General features: G+C 48.2%; 1 protein-coding gene across 1 annotated transcript in view; it reads left to right on the forward strand.

Annotated features, from left to right (window-relative positions):
• The first annotated feature begins 1,121 nt into the window (after window positions 1-1,121).
• Window positions 1,122-14,750, forward strand: part of GPR50 (G protein-coupled receptor 50) — a 44,554-nt gene continuing 30,925 nt past the window's right edge. The window contains exon 1 of the mRNA XM_027716491.2: window positions 1,122-1,296. Within this exon, the coding sequence (XP_027572292.1) occupies window positions 1,122-1,296 (175 nt within the window). The remainder of the gene's footprint in view (window positions 1,297-14,750) is intronic.

Consider the following 14,750-nt stretch of genomic DNA (forward strand, 5'->3'; position numbering starts at 1 on the left):
GTTGTTCAGCCTGGAACAGAAAAGGTTCCAGGGACACCGTACAGCATCTTCCAGTACCTAAAGGGCTACAAAAGAGCTGGAAGAGAAGTTGTAGATGCTCCATCCCCGGGAGTGTTCAAGGCCAGGTTGGATGGGGCTCTGAGCAACCTGGTCTTAGTGGAAGGTGTCCCTGCCCACAGCCGGGGGATTGGAACTGTATGATCTTGAAGGTTCGTCCCAATCCAAACCATTCTACAGTTCCATATTATCCATAAAACTTATGTTCTGATTTTGTTTTCTAAACAAAGCTTAGAGTTCATGTGGTTGCAGTATTGCGGCCACAGTCTGACCGCAGAGGCTTGGTCTCTTCTCGCTCATGCTGGTGTGGAATGAAACACAGAATGTGCCGGGAAGCCCCAGCCGCGGGTGTGGGCTGCGGGAATCCCAGCTGCGTGCTGTTTTCCTGCGGCTGAGAAGCGTGCCAGGGCGCTGGCTCGAGTTTAAATTGTTGCTGAGGCTTCCGCATCGCACACATTGCAACCGGTAAAAGGTATTACACCGAAAGCGAATGGTATATTATTCCGTGGCGTAAGTGGTTGAAAAAAGTCCCTGTGGGGATGGGTTTGCCTCGGGGGTGGCTGGCTGGGAGAGGAGCCGTGGGGCAGCGGGAAACACAGGCAGAGGGAAAGACGGGCAGAGGGAATCCTTCAGCTACTCGGAAAACGTCCGAGGGCGGGAGCGTCCCGGCAGCAGCGCAGGCTGGAGGCGCTCCCGGCCGGCCGGGAGGGTGAGTGGCGGGCGGGCGGGCAGGGGGTGCGGGGCCGTGGGCACCGAGCGGCCGTCGGCGAGTCCCCCCCGGGGGTGCGGGGGGTCCCCCCGCCCCGGGCCCGCCCGGCGCTGCCCGGCGCGGCCGCGCGGTGGCGCCATCGGCCCGGGAGCGGCGCGGAGCCCCCGCGCACCGCGAGCCCCCGCCCCGGGCAGGGCGGCGGCGCCGCGGGGAGGGGGCGGCGGGAGCGCCCCGGGACGGGCCCGCGCGGGGCCTGGGGTGCGCTCCTCCCCGCGCCGCCCCGGCGGGGAGCGCTGCCGTCGGGGCGGGAGGAGGAGGAGGGGCCCCGGCGGCGGCGGTGCGGGAAGAGGCGCGCATGGAGCGGCCGGGGAGCAACGGGAGCTGCCCGGGCTGCCGGCTGGAGGGGGGCCCGGCGGCGGGGGCCGCCACGGGCCTGGCGGCCGTGCTTATCTTCACCATCGTGGTGGACGTGCTGGGCAACGCGCTGGTCATCCTGTCCGTGCTGCGGAACAAGAAGCTCCGCAACGCCGGTGAGCGCGGGGCGGGCGCGGGGGGCGGCGGCGGGCGGAGCGGAGCGGAGCGGCCCCGCACCGCGCCCCGGGCTCCGCTGCTCCGGCCCCGCACGGCCCCGCGGCCCACTGGTGGCGGGGCAGGAGCCCGCGGGGGGCGGCGGGGGCAGGACCGCAGCCCCGCAGCGGAGCCGTGAGGGCATCTCCGCTGGGGACCCCCGGGTCCGAGCTGCCCCGGCCGACGGGTCCAAGCTGCCAGGGAGCCGGAGCAGCGCCCGCCCGTCTGTTCTCTCCGGTGAGCGGGCTGCCGTCGGGTTCCCGGCTCGCTCTCTGTCCGTCCCGTCCCGCTGCTGCTGTCCTCCGACTTTTCGAAACTTCTGTCCCCCAGAGGCAGCTGCACGTGGAGGAGCCCGAACTCAGGTAAAACCCACGTCCCTCCACCCGACCCGCGCTGGGAGGAGCGGGGCAGAGGCGCAGGTGAGAACTCCGAGTGCCGTGTCAGGTGCGGAGGAAGAGCGCTCGGGTTTTTGAGACGAGTCCATTACAACGCTGAACACTTGCTTTTGTGTTCCAGCCTTGCAAATGTTTTAGTATTTTCATCGTAAAGCTGCGATGCTGAAAGCAGAGTAAGATTTTACATGATTTTTTCCATGGGTAATTTAGAAGTCTGCTTTGAAGCCTTATGTATTAACCTCCCTAATGAATTAATCCAGGAAAATTGTGCAGTGGATACTATTAAACGTTTTTAAGAAGGCTCTATTGTTTGAGGGTGTAAATTTTTTTTCCTTCAAAGTCTTGTTATTTTAACAAAGAAATAGTACTGGATATCAATTTTAGGAAAGAAGTAATATTGGATGTAAGTTGCTCTGTAAGGAGTTTCAAGTAGTGTGTTGCTTAAACTGTGCTGTAGCGTATGTTTTGCTGAGGAGTACGCCGCTGTCTGCTTTTATAGAGAAAGACATAAAATGACCTTCAGTTTTATAGCTTGTAAAGTGGTTTTAATGAAATTTCTCCAGTGTTCATGATGTGTTGTAAGCATTTTGAGACGCTGACTCCCTGACTATGGAGTAACTCGAGTTCTGTAAAAGTACCTGATGGGTAAGGCTGACGGGACAATTTCTCCCCAGTGCCTTTAATATTTGATTGATTCATTAATGATAGGTAGTACAGAAATGGCCATTGGCTTGAGTAGGTGCTGGATGTAGGGACCTTGAACAGTGAGTTGCTCTTTAACTGGTACACAAAACACTGCCCATAGTACCCACAGTACACAGACATGCTGTACTGGGTTTATGAGAAATATAGTATGGTTGGAAAAGGTATTTGCTGTTCCCTTCAGCTTTGCTTTAAAATGTGGGTGTTGCGAGCTTGTGATCAGTGGTTCTGGGAAAGAAAAAGAGACACCCTTCCCTTCTCCCAAGATAACTAGTGGTTAATGTTATCTGGCTGGTTGGGAAGCAAGCAGATTTGAGTCTATTAACTGCTTTTATTATCTTCAAATTGTTAATCACTTGAATGCATTTCATGTTTTAAGACTGCCTCTGCTGTGAGTTGAGTTAAAGTTCTTGTGGAACTGAAAAAGAGCAACTTTCTCTTGAAGTGATCATGGAGATATTTTCCAAATCTTAATCCTTGTCAGTAGCTTGTTGTCTGCTCTCCATACAAGCTATTGGGGTGTATGAGTAAAGCTAACACAAGTTGCTCACCTTCCTGATCTGAGGGAAGGTGGCTCTTGTTGCACACAAAACTTGAGTGTCACTAGTGGGGAATTCAGTGTGACAGGCTTTGAAGCAGTGGTGTCAGGAGACCTATCCTGATTTATTCACCTGAGTTCACTTCTGCTTCTCCTTCAGTCACAGCCTAAACTGGGAATACCTGTGCCCAATCACTAAGGGTTCAACAGCAGAAGGGTGACATGGTCAGGTTGATGGTGATGGTCTGAAGTTCAGTAAGATGAAATGTCTAACCAGCGTCTAACTGTTGTCTTTTTGCTGAGAAGATCATGTGTGTTTAGGATATTCAGACAATACTGCTTCTCTCCATGTTGGGAAAAAAGCAGTCTGTCAGCCTTCTTGGACCCAGGACAAAAAGTCAGGGATCTCAGCTCAGTTCATGCTCCTCCTGACATGTGAACAGCCACGTGAATGAGAGGGGCTCAGTTGGAGCCCAGCAGCCAGTTTGAAGTCCTTTGGACAAAGTGTTTATCTGCTCATGTGCAAACATACCCTAAGCCAGTTCAATAAATGAAAAGGGCACCTGTGATGGCTGTGTCAGCTCTTGCCAAATCCTGGAAGCGCCAGGCTTCGTTCCCTCCATTTCTGGAGCAAGCCCATGCAAGGTTGTCCAGCTGGACCTAAAACTGCATTGGCAGGATAAGCTGTGTTCAGGCTGGGATGTGTAACTGGCACTGCTTCAGTAGCCGCGGTGGGTGATCACTCTTGTGGGGATGGGGTTTTTGGTCCTTTCCCCTGACTTCCCTGCAGTACTTGTCACATTTCGGCACCTCTGCTCTGCACGCAGCCGCAACGGGCAGAGTACGAGTGTGTCTGTAGGGCAGGGTCTCATATCAGCAGTTGCCTGGAGCTGAATGAGGAGAAGGAGGTGGGCGGTGCTTGTGGGCAGAGGAAATCGGGATTCACTGAAAGCCACAGGCTTCCTCTGTGATGGACAGTCCGCGTTCAGTCAGTCTTGCTGGAGAACTGCTGGCGTTAAAGTTTCCTACGTTCAGCTACCCGGATACTTGTAGCTGTTTGTGTGGTCAGAGAGGTTCAATCATAGCTGCAGACTTTGGTCTGTATGTTCACAGTGCAGGACAATTATGTGATTGAGGGTGAAGGGCGTGGGAAATAACTCTGCTCCTCTGGCAGGAGAGATGTCTGTCTGTCTTTATGGGAGAGGTGAACTTCTGTGGCAATTGAAAACTCTGACAAACGTGACCACCCTGATATCCCTGCACTGGGGGAGTTGGGAAGCAAAAGAACTCCCCTGTAAAACTTACCAAGAGAAATCACATTACTCCACTTTCCATGTGGGAAGGTGTAAGGTATGTTGATGTGTCCAGTGTTGTTACTGGGAGGTGCTCAGAGTGCTGAGCACAGATTAGGACCCAAGTGGGAAATAATATGAGTGAGCCATGTATTATGTGGCACATGCAGGATCAGGACCAGCCAAAGGCTGCTGGCATGGCTGAGTTTACAGCTTTCCATTTCTGCCTCTGGCTAGCTTTACAAGTGTGAAAATCAGCACTAAAACCAGCCAATGTTTTTCAATGAGTTAGCCTGCTCCCTGGGCAGAGGCTCTGCAATACCCTTCTCTTGCTCTTCTGAACTCACTGCAAACTTAGGCACACAGCCCAAACATGCATTCCCTGGAAACCCACGTCTCCCAGCAGTGCTGCCTGGAGCTTTGTGTGCAGAGAGCAATTTCTGCTGCCTCACGGGCCCTTTTCCCTCTTGGGAACGTCATCTCTTGGGGGATCCAAAACCTCTGTGGGGGCAGGCAGTGCAGGTATAACTCTAACGAGGTCACTGGGCTCAACTGGCTTTTAAATCCTCTGGATATACACTATACACTGCTGTTTGCACAGTGTGGGGGATTTTGTTCTTGGGCTGTCACACCAGCCAAAGTCAAGCGTCACACAGAAGTCTGCGTGTATTATGTCAACACGGTTACCTTTGTCAGCCAAATGCAAACTCTCAGAAGAAATACTAGATCCGTTTGACAAGCCCTCCAGCCAGAAAACTGTGTTGACTAACAGGAGTTGTGTTTCCACCCCCTGATTTCTGGCTGCTCCCTGCCCTGCTGGGAGCATGGGCAGGGTGACCAGCCTGCACTTCCCGGGTCAGCCGTTTGCCCTCTGGAAATACTGGCGCAGTGCTAAGTTTTTGTTTGCTTGAGCGGGGTTTTTTATTTATTATTCCAAGACCTCTGGAACTTCCTGGCTGGCCTGGGACATGTTTCTGGTGTTTTGTTGTGTTTTTTTTTTTTTTTTTTTTTAAGTCAGTGTTGGGAATTTGGTGAGCTCCTTCATATGCTCTGAGTGCAAGTTTTCTAGCTGCAGATGTGAAGGATGGTTAGCAGATGGTGTTGGGTATCTTCCCAACTGACTTTTCGGAGAATTTTGCTTCTATAGCTGAGATTTAAGTCATCCTTATTTACAAAGATAAAAAGTATTGCTTATATTTCCACCATCTTGTATATCAGGATACTTTCACTTTTTTAGCATCAAGCCTATTGTATTGATAAATGGTTGCTTTTTTTCCTGATGTACCTATTGCCAGTAGTTATTTTGATATCTTTAGCTTTCTTTATTAAATGTGTTGATTTCTAGCTCTAATTTTATAGTGAGTTCTCAATTTGTTACATATTTATTTTTTAAATTTGTGTCTTGTCTTAAAAAATTCTTATTTTAAACCACATAAACATTTTTTTTAAACATAGTATTGCTGGTTTTGGTGCGAAGGAGGGCTCTACTAAGGCATCTTTAAACATTTCCCAATAAGGATTGTCACAGTTACTTATATTTAGGTGTTTTCTCTCAGTTATTTTTGTTTGATTGTTTCTAGTTTTGGGAAACTGACCTTTTAGAGATGTTGTGTTGGACCATGTTCTGTTTCCTTACCTCAAATGCAGTTGAGAGCTCTGATTGGTTTTCTTTTAGCTACTGCAGGATTTCCTTGTCCTAGAAAGCTATCTATATGTAGGTGTGTTGAGATTTATTTTTTTTTTTTTTAGCACCACAAACCCTCCAGCATCTGCCACAAGCCTGAAATTACATCTCTTCTTGCTGTAGATTGTGGGTAGATGCTTCAGGAGCTGCTCATCTGTTCTGCTGATTCATTTGTCTACAGCAAACTCCCACCAGTGCTGCTGATGTACCCAGCCTCTGGCCCTCTAAAGTGTGGGGGACCCTGCCTAGGTGGCTGGGCTTTCAGGGGGGCTCTGCTGAGGGAAATGTGCTGTTTATTGATTAAACAGTTTGAAGGTTGCAGGGACTCTGGGGTCTTCCCTTCCCCACTCGTTGTGTCCTCTAGTGTGGGAGGGGGACACCCGGCATGCCCCCAACTGGGATGGGCACCTGTGACATCCAACAAATGAGCTGCTGACAAATGGTCCCACTGGTTCTTCTCTGCTGTTGGTGGGGGATAATCCATGTCAATGTTCTCTTTTAGCTTCGTTGTTGACTCACCCAGCTGGTCGGTGATGAATTTGCCGTATCAAGCTGACTGTCAGTGCTGCTCCCTGTGCCACCAACCATGGGAATGGTACCTGCAGCATTAGGGCTGCTCTGGAGAAGCCTGGCTGGGGCTTGGCGTGGTGATGGCATGGGCTGTGGGGTTGGTGCAGAGAAGTTGCTGGAAGTGGTCTGTTGTGGGAGGTGTACCTGAGTGGGCTCTGGAAGTGGCAGAGCAGGAGTGCAGTTGGGGATGTGTCGATCCCTCCCTGCATCCCTCTGCTGCAGCCCCCTGCCCCCAAGGCAGGCAGGTGCTGGAGTGGGGCCATTGGCTGCAGGAGGTGGGAAAAGCAGGAGTGGCAGTAGGATGAAACCTTTGAGAAAATCAATTTGGATTAAGGTGAAGAGTGAACTTCAAGCATAATAGCAGTGCAAAGTGGGGAACAGTCTTGATCTGTCTTTCTCTAGAAGGTAACTTGCATAGTGAGACACAGGCATGTCCACAGCTTGGTCCATGTCAGAGCTGTCCAAGAGGTCCATGTCCGAGCTGATGTGGAGAGGTCTCCAACAGCATCACCTTCAGCTGTTCCAGCTTTGGTGAGGGTTCAGGTTGGGTTCCCACCCAGGGCCTGGCACATCCCTCCTTCCAACAATGCTGCACTGGGTTTCTCCTGGGCTGTGGGAGCAGCGTGGAGGAGGCTCAGAGCCACCATCCTGCTCAGAGTGGCATTTGTGGCCCTGTTCTCTGCTGCTCCCATGCTGTGCTCCGGGAGCTCTGGAGGAAGCGGCAGCTCCCTCAGGCATGAGCAGCTCCGAAGTTGCTTTGGAGTGCAGTAGCTTCAGAAGTATTTCTAAATTGGTCCTTCATGCAGCTCCATAGGGGTTCCCAAGGGGATTCCATCCCCTCAACTCTGTGAGGTCAAAGCCATCGATATTTGGGTTTGCCTTTTTTTTTTTTTTTTCTTTTCTATTTTTGTTTTTCAGGGGAAAAAAACCCTCCATGTAGTTGCAAGTATTTTAGGAGTGTTGGATCTCAGGAGCCCCTTTATGAAAGTTTGTGTAACTTCCAGCAGATATCTCTGCTCTCCCTACTCCCAGGCGTTGGTTTTCAGGACAACCCCAGTTTGGAGCAGGACTTGAACACAGCATTGTAACTTGTGGGTGTGTGGCTGGGGAGTGGAGTTGAAGCACTGTTAGTCACTCAGTAAGTCAGCAGTACTCAGCATGCACTTCAGGTGTACCAGTGGTTTAAGAGCCAGATGGTATGTGGTCAAGTGAGTGATTATATGATAAATACATGGTTTGAGAGGAATGAATCAGGTTTCCACTAGAAACAGTAATTCTGGCATTTCTGAACTGAGGAATATTTGTCTTTGCAGTGTTTAACAAAAATTCTCTTACACACATAGGTCTCTATAAAGTTACTCACAAATTAGTTGAAACAAAAATCCTATAATTAGTCAGATTTTCATCTTGTATCATGTAAAATAATACCCAGCCTACCCAGGAAGGCCACCCTATGGACCTTCGAACAAGAGAGCAAGCCAGGTTCACCCCAGTGCTGAGCTCCTGTTCTCCCTTTCTCAATCCTTCCAAGCCCTTTGCCCTTCCCTGTCTCTAGCAAAGGTTCTTCTTTTTCTCTTTTCAGCCCCAAAGGACATTGCTGCCCCAGGACTTGATGTTCCTGGAATTTTTGGAGAGCCAAGTAGTTAATGGTAAATAATTAATTACCTTGCAGACAGTCCTTCAACATGAGCTGGAACGTGTTTTGGGAAGGGAGAAGGTGGGCATACGGGCCCAAAGTAACTGTTCCCTGTGATTAATTAAAAGGCTCAGAAGTATCATCTGATAGCCTATAAATTAAATAGAAGTTAATTTAGGGATGAGGTTTGTATGCTTTTTTTTTTTTTGATTTTGTTTGCATTTTGTTGTTTGCATTTTGTTTGCTTTTCCCTCTCTGCTGAAATACCCCTGCCCTGCCTTTTTAGGGGTTTACATTTGCCCTCACAATGCATTTGTCAGCACTTGGTTTTGGGGCCTCTGTGGACCAGCAGAGAGTCCCTGGCTCAGAGGAGAGCAGGGTCACAGCAGCCTTGGCAGGAGGGATCCAGGCTTGCCTCTCTGCTGGTGAGGGAAGGACTGATGAGAGCTGTGTTTTTAGGCACGCTGATGGAGGAGGGAAGGTTTGGGGATGTCAGGGAAGGCATGTGAGGTTCCCACTCCTGTCCCTGAGGGAACAGTGGGACAGGGATGGCAGCATGATGGCACTTCCCTTGTGCTGCTGTCGATTTTTCTTGGCTGGTTCCTAGGAAAATGGATTATACCACATTCAAAATATTCACTACTGGATTTAATAATATTGCAAAAATAACTTACATACAAAAATGTATTTCTTTCAGAACCTTATGGTATTCCATGGAAATGCGTTCTGTTTATCTGCCGGCGTTGCCAAGCATGTACTCCAAAGCCAGTGTTCATGCAAGTTATCACTCTTTTAAACAGAATACAAGAACAATAGCCTGTGTCATTAGCTTGGCCCCGTGCTGTCTGAGGACAGTGGCTGTGTGTTGTATCATTCCCTACCTGCAGCTTTTCACTGAAGTTGTCTGGGTCATATCTTTGTGTTGGCATCGCCAGAGAGGCGCCCTGGGGAGCAGAGCCAGGGCTGAGTGGCTGGGAAGCCTCCTTCCACCACTACACCTTTGCCAGCTTAGTTTGTTTTTCAGCCTCTGCACTTATAGAGACTGTTCTTCAGTCTCTGCATGTCAAGGGCCTTCCTCCTCATCCTTTCTTTGGAGATACTCTGGAAGTTTCTGGACACTACCTCAGTTGAGGAGTAGCTGGGAAGGTGGTGAAGGTCTCTCAACCCTGTCCTGATGTCTTCTCTGCAGAGCTGAGTGAGCCAGCCCAAATAAAAGCAAACCCTAGTCCCTGGGATTGATTCCCCAGCTGAGTGACGTAGCCCAGCCTTACAGCACCCCTAGGACAGGCCTGTGGCTTCTCTGTGTTGTCGGGGAGGAGGAGGTCAGAGCTGAAATTCAGGAAGAGTTTGGCTAGTGGTGCCACGAGGATGTGGCATAAGGAGCATTAACTTTACCTCAAGTGTAGTAAACACTCTTTCCAATTCCTGGTACAAAGATTAAAAGCAAGGCATGGAAACAAAAATAACCCTGGAAGAGTCTTCTGGTAGCATTTGGAAGAGTCTGGAGCTGGCAAAGTTAATATTTCTGCTTTCCTCTCAAGCTTCCCTCTCATCTTCACTCTTCTGACTCTTGGTGGAGGGCAGATCATGCTCTCACGATCAGTATCTGTTAATATCTGACTGAAAGTATCTGTCTCTTTTGAGGTTTGCACTGTTAGCTTATTTACAAATGGCCAGTATGATCTCAGCAGCTCAATAAACAGCAGGGGCAAAGATCATAGAATCACAGAATAGTTTAGGTTGAAATGGACCTTTAAAGGTCATCTGGTCTAACTCCTCTGCACTGAGCAGGGATATCCTCAACTAGATAAAGTTGTTCAGAGACCTGTCCAACCTGACCTTGAATGTTTCCAGGGATGGGGCATCTACCACCTCTCTGGGCAACTGCTTTTGGTGTTTCACCATCCTCATTGTAAAATACTTTTTCCTAGTATTTAATCTAAATCTACCCTCTTTTAGTTTAAAACCATTACCCCTTGTCCTGGTGCAACAGCCCCTGCTAAAAAGTCTGTCCCCATCTTTCTTGTAGACCCCTTTAGGTACTGGAAGGTGATCTAAGGTCTCCCTGGAGCCTTCCCTTCTCCAGGCAGAACAACCCCAACTCTCTTAATCTTTCCTCCATAGGAGGGGTGTTCCAAGATGAAGATGATTTAAAGAGTTAGCTGTCCTCTGCTTTCCATCACTAGTTCTTTCTATTTTCTTTCTGGCCTTTCCAAAAATATTGGCACCATCTCTGGGGTTTTCAATGCTGTGCTCCGCAGGGAGAAATTAGGCTTGAATGAGGTATACTGGTCCCTTTTGTGTAAAAGTAGATGTTGTCAAGGCAGAGATTATATCTTGGCTTTTCCAAGGGAAGACTAGAAATGGTAAAAACCTCTTCTACCGTATCTAAGATGTGAGCATTAAGTCAATTGTGAGCTCTGCCTTTATGTCTTATGTCTTAAACAATCTTTTTATTAATCAAAACTGATTAGGCAAAATTATTTGGACTAAGTTGAAAGCTTGCTGACAAAAGTCTTTAGAGTCAGTGTAGCTGATAGGCACTGAAACGGTCAGATATTGCAGTATGGATTGCAAACTGCCTCCCTCGTGCTCATCTGTAGGGAAGGCAGAACTGTGAGACAAAAAACACAGGTGTGACCTGTGCCAGTTGTGCCCTTGCACAGCACCCTGTGTTTTAAGGGTTCAACAAACCCAGCCTGTTGGAAGGTGCCCTTCTCAGATCACTTCTCGCCCAGGTTAGGAGTGGACTGAACATCTGGGCATAGGTAGTGCTCTTCTGGTCCTTAAGGGGTAGAATGAGAGAGTGGTTTTGTTTGGAAGGGACCTTAAAGATCATCTCATTCCATGCCCACTGGCACCAGTGTTATCCTCATAGGCAAATAGAGAATTTGTTAGGCAATGCACTCATGTTGTTCCTGACAGGTGCTGATGAGCCAGTTCTTAATAACCCAAGACTTTGCTGGAGATTTCAGAGGACTCTGCTTTCAGGAGGGCAAAACATTCCCTGCCTGCTCTAGATTCCTATGGAAAGGTGAGGTGATGCTGTCTGCCACCACCTAGCTCAAAGTCCTTCCAAAAGGCAAGTCAGGACAGAGGAGCTGGAAACTGAGAGAAAACCTAGGTGGGAAAACCAAGGTTTCTCATGCAAGACAGTGAGAATGTAAAACTGACTTGCCCTGCCTAATTAGGACAATAGACTAATTAAGTAATGAGAGAAGCCTTTCCAGTGTGAATGTACCATTGGAAGCCATTAATTAAAAGTCTTACTAAATCCCAGGTTAGGCAAAGCCTTTGATAATAGTGTGCAAGAGCAAGAAATAACCAGCATTGTGTCCCTTAGCACATACACAGCCTTCTCCGCCTTCTCCGCAGAGCTTTTAAAATAATAAATTTGCTTTGGAATAAATTATACAGATATGGAAACAGAACAGAGGGGAAGCAACAAACAGGGCTTACAAGGAGCTAGACTGTTTCAGTCTTGCTGTGGCAGCATCTGTTCTTCCTTACTGGTATTTTGACTCCAGTTCTCTCATTTGTTATTTCCTTTTTGAGACAAATTTCTCCCAGGAGAGGCTGGATTTCTTCTGATTGATTGTTAGCCTTACAAAACCAGTTGCTGCTGCTGGGCTGTTCCCATTGCTTTGACAGACCAGGCTTTTACAGTTTTATCTTTGAAAGTGATTCTTTTGCCCATTTGTAACAAATGTGTAAAGATACCCCATTTTCCTCCCACGTGGAATGAAGACAAATGATCAAACTCTGACACCTTTTTCCTGGAATGTGATCCTCGTTTGTAATCAACCTTTCTACCACAGAAGATAAAATTTGACAGAGGTGGCTGGCATGAAGGCACTTCTGGTGTAAAGGGGAGGGTGGTTGTGCTGTAAAGTTGTGTACTGTGGTCCTGCGGTTGTTGCCATACAGCTCTAGGACTAGGGTGATACACCTGTGTTGTAAGGGTCCTTACTGCAAACCTGGGGTGTTGTTGTACCAAGCCCTTGGCCACAAGCTGTCCTTAGCTGGGGTAAAATTCTCCCCAAACTGGAATGGGAGGATACAGCATGTCAATGAAGAAGGAGGGCTGAGCAGCCCTTTGCTGAGATTTAGCTTTCTGCCATGGACATCTAATTCATTTTGAAATAGAAAGCTGACCAATTATTCTACACAATGTCATGCAAGAAAAGCACTTCTTTTTTTAAAGAAGAGAAGCCAGTTCCTGCAAAGCATTAGTTTTGTGTTTGTCCTTCCACAAACCCTTGCTTCTCTAATTCTGCTGAGACTGATCTTTCACCGAGGAAATGAGGAAGGCTGGGGAAAGACGCTGTGTTTGGGGCATCTAAATGCGCTCGGTTACTGACTGCAGGATGAGGATGCCAGCACAGACAGGCTCCTGGCAGTGTGTTGCACTTCTGTCTTTGGAAACCAGTGACCCTTTTTGTTCTGTTGGGTCTGTTTTAACTCTTGGACTTTCCTCAAAGCAGGGTTCTCAGTGTGTGCTGAATCCTTTTTAAAGTATTTGGATTGAATTCAAATTGGCAGCCCACTAAATACTGTAAGTAGCTGGTGGCAAAGCTGCATTTGTTGTGGCATCCTGGTTGCAGTGCCACTAGCAGAGCATAATGTGTTCCCCTTTGCATAAGAGGGACAGATGGTTGGTACTGTGTCATGAGCGTTGGTGTTTTAATTCTACCAGTAATGCAGGTAGAGTGGGTGCTTGTCCCAGGACACGGCTGTCCCTTCTGGGTCACTTGCACTGTTTTTGCAGAGAGGAGATGGTGCTGTGTGCTGCAGGAGGCTGCCTGGGAGCCTGCCATGCCAGTGCTGTGTGTAGGGCTGGCCCTGCTGTGGCCCTGCTGAAGGCTGGAGCGCTGACCTAAGAGCTGCCATGCTGATGGGGACTGCAGAGCTTGGCACGTCGCTGCTGGGAACAAAGACAATGGATGCGACATATGTTGTGTCCATGTGTAGGATAGTGAGTGCCTGTCCTGTTGTCCTGCTGTGCTGTGCATTCCTGGGGGCAGGAGAGTGGGGGAAAACAGGGTGGATTCAGGAGAGAGAATGACCCTTGCCCTCCCAGGCATCCTAGAACTCAAAACAGAATCACAAAATCATTAAGGTTGTAAAAGACCTCCAAGATCATTGAATCCAATGTTAATCTAACACTGCCAGGTCCGTCACTAATCCATTTCCCTACGTGCCACATCTGCATGGTTTTTTAACACTTCCACCAGTTTCATTGCTCTTCTTTGGACACAAATCACTTGAATATTACTTGAACGAATACTTGAACATCTAATGGGAAGATAGATACTTTGCAATCATGCTAAAAAGATACTGTATAAAAGTCTTCTGATTTGGGACCTTTTGTCCTTCTGATTGGTGCTGACTTTAAAGGAGATGAGGTCTCTACTGGAGTGGCCTTGAAGTGGCACAGTTATAGAACAGGGAAAGCTGTTGTGGAAGTTCCCTGCAGTGTTGGCGAAAGGACAGTCTGAAGTTGAAGTGTCCTTCAGTGGCAAAAGAGATCAAGGTAGTTTTGAATACAGCCCCTTTCTTACACCCCTGCCTGTGATCTCTGTGGCTGTGTACTTGTCAAAAATGGTTTTCAGTTTCCTGTTGTGGAGGGTGTGAGTGGTTAGAAAGCTCTTGTGCTGGCTTTCTGGGCAGCTGTGAACAGACCTCAGTGCTATTGATATCACTACCACAAAACTGGGCCTGGCAACATTTATTCTTATCCTTCACCCTTGGGAAAGTAAGACAGAAGATGTGATTTATTTAGCATGATGATGAGCTGTGGGGCTGTAACGAGAGCATCCTTTCCAGGGAACTGCTGCTGGAGCAACACACTTCAGACCCACTATGTGCTGCTTTCTTTCTCCTAGACAAGGAGATTTAGAGCTGTGATATCTGGAAGAAGCTAAGATGTATTTGTGTCCATCTATCCTGCTTTCAGCTGGGATAGAGTTAATTTGCTTCCTAGTAGCTGGTACAGTGCTGTGTTTTTGATTTAGGACTAGGGGAATGTTGATAACACACTGATGTTTTAGTTGTTGCTAAGCTTGATTTAGTGTTTACACTAACTCAAGGACTTTTCAGCTTCTCATGCTGCCCTGCCAGCGAGGGGACTGTGGTGCACAAGAAACTGGAATGGGACATAGCCTGGACAGCCGACCCCAGCTGATCAAAGGGATATTCCAGACTAAAAGTCATCACACTCAGCATATAAATTTGGGGGAAAGCTGGCCAGGGGCTGCTGCTCAGGGACTGACTGGGCATCAGTTGGCAGGTCCTGAGCAATTGCACTGTGTTTCACTTGTTTTGTGTGTTCTGATTCTATTATTATTGTTATTACTTCCTTTCCAATTATGTCCTATTAAACTGTTTTTATCTCAACACACAAATTTTGCCTTTTTTTTTTTTTTTTTCCCAATTTGCTCCCCCATCCCACTGGAAGGAGAGGGAACTTAGTGAATGGCTGTGTGATGTTTAGTTACTTGCTGGGTTAAACCGTGACACCACCTCGTGTTCTGGTTTACTTTACTTCTGTCAGAAGTGCCTAGTTTGCATTTTAACAGCTTCATCAGGGATAACGCTTCT

This window comes from Pipra filicauda, unplaced genomic scaffold (genome assembly GCF_003945595.2).
Source record: "Pipra filicauda isolate LSUMZ 115617 unplaced genomic scaffold, ASM394559v2 scaffold239_size1682155_pilon, whole genome shotgun sequence".
Taxonomy (NCBI): Eukaryota; Metazoa; Chordata; class Aves; order Passeriformes; family Pipridae; genus Pipra; species Pipra filicauda.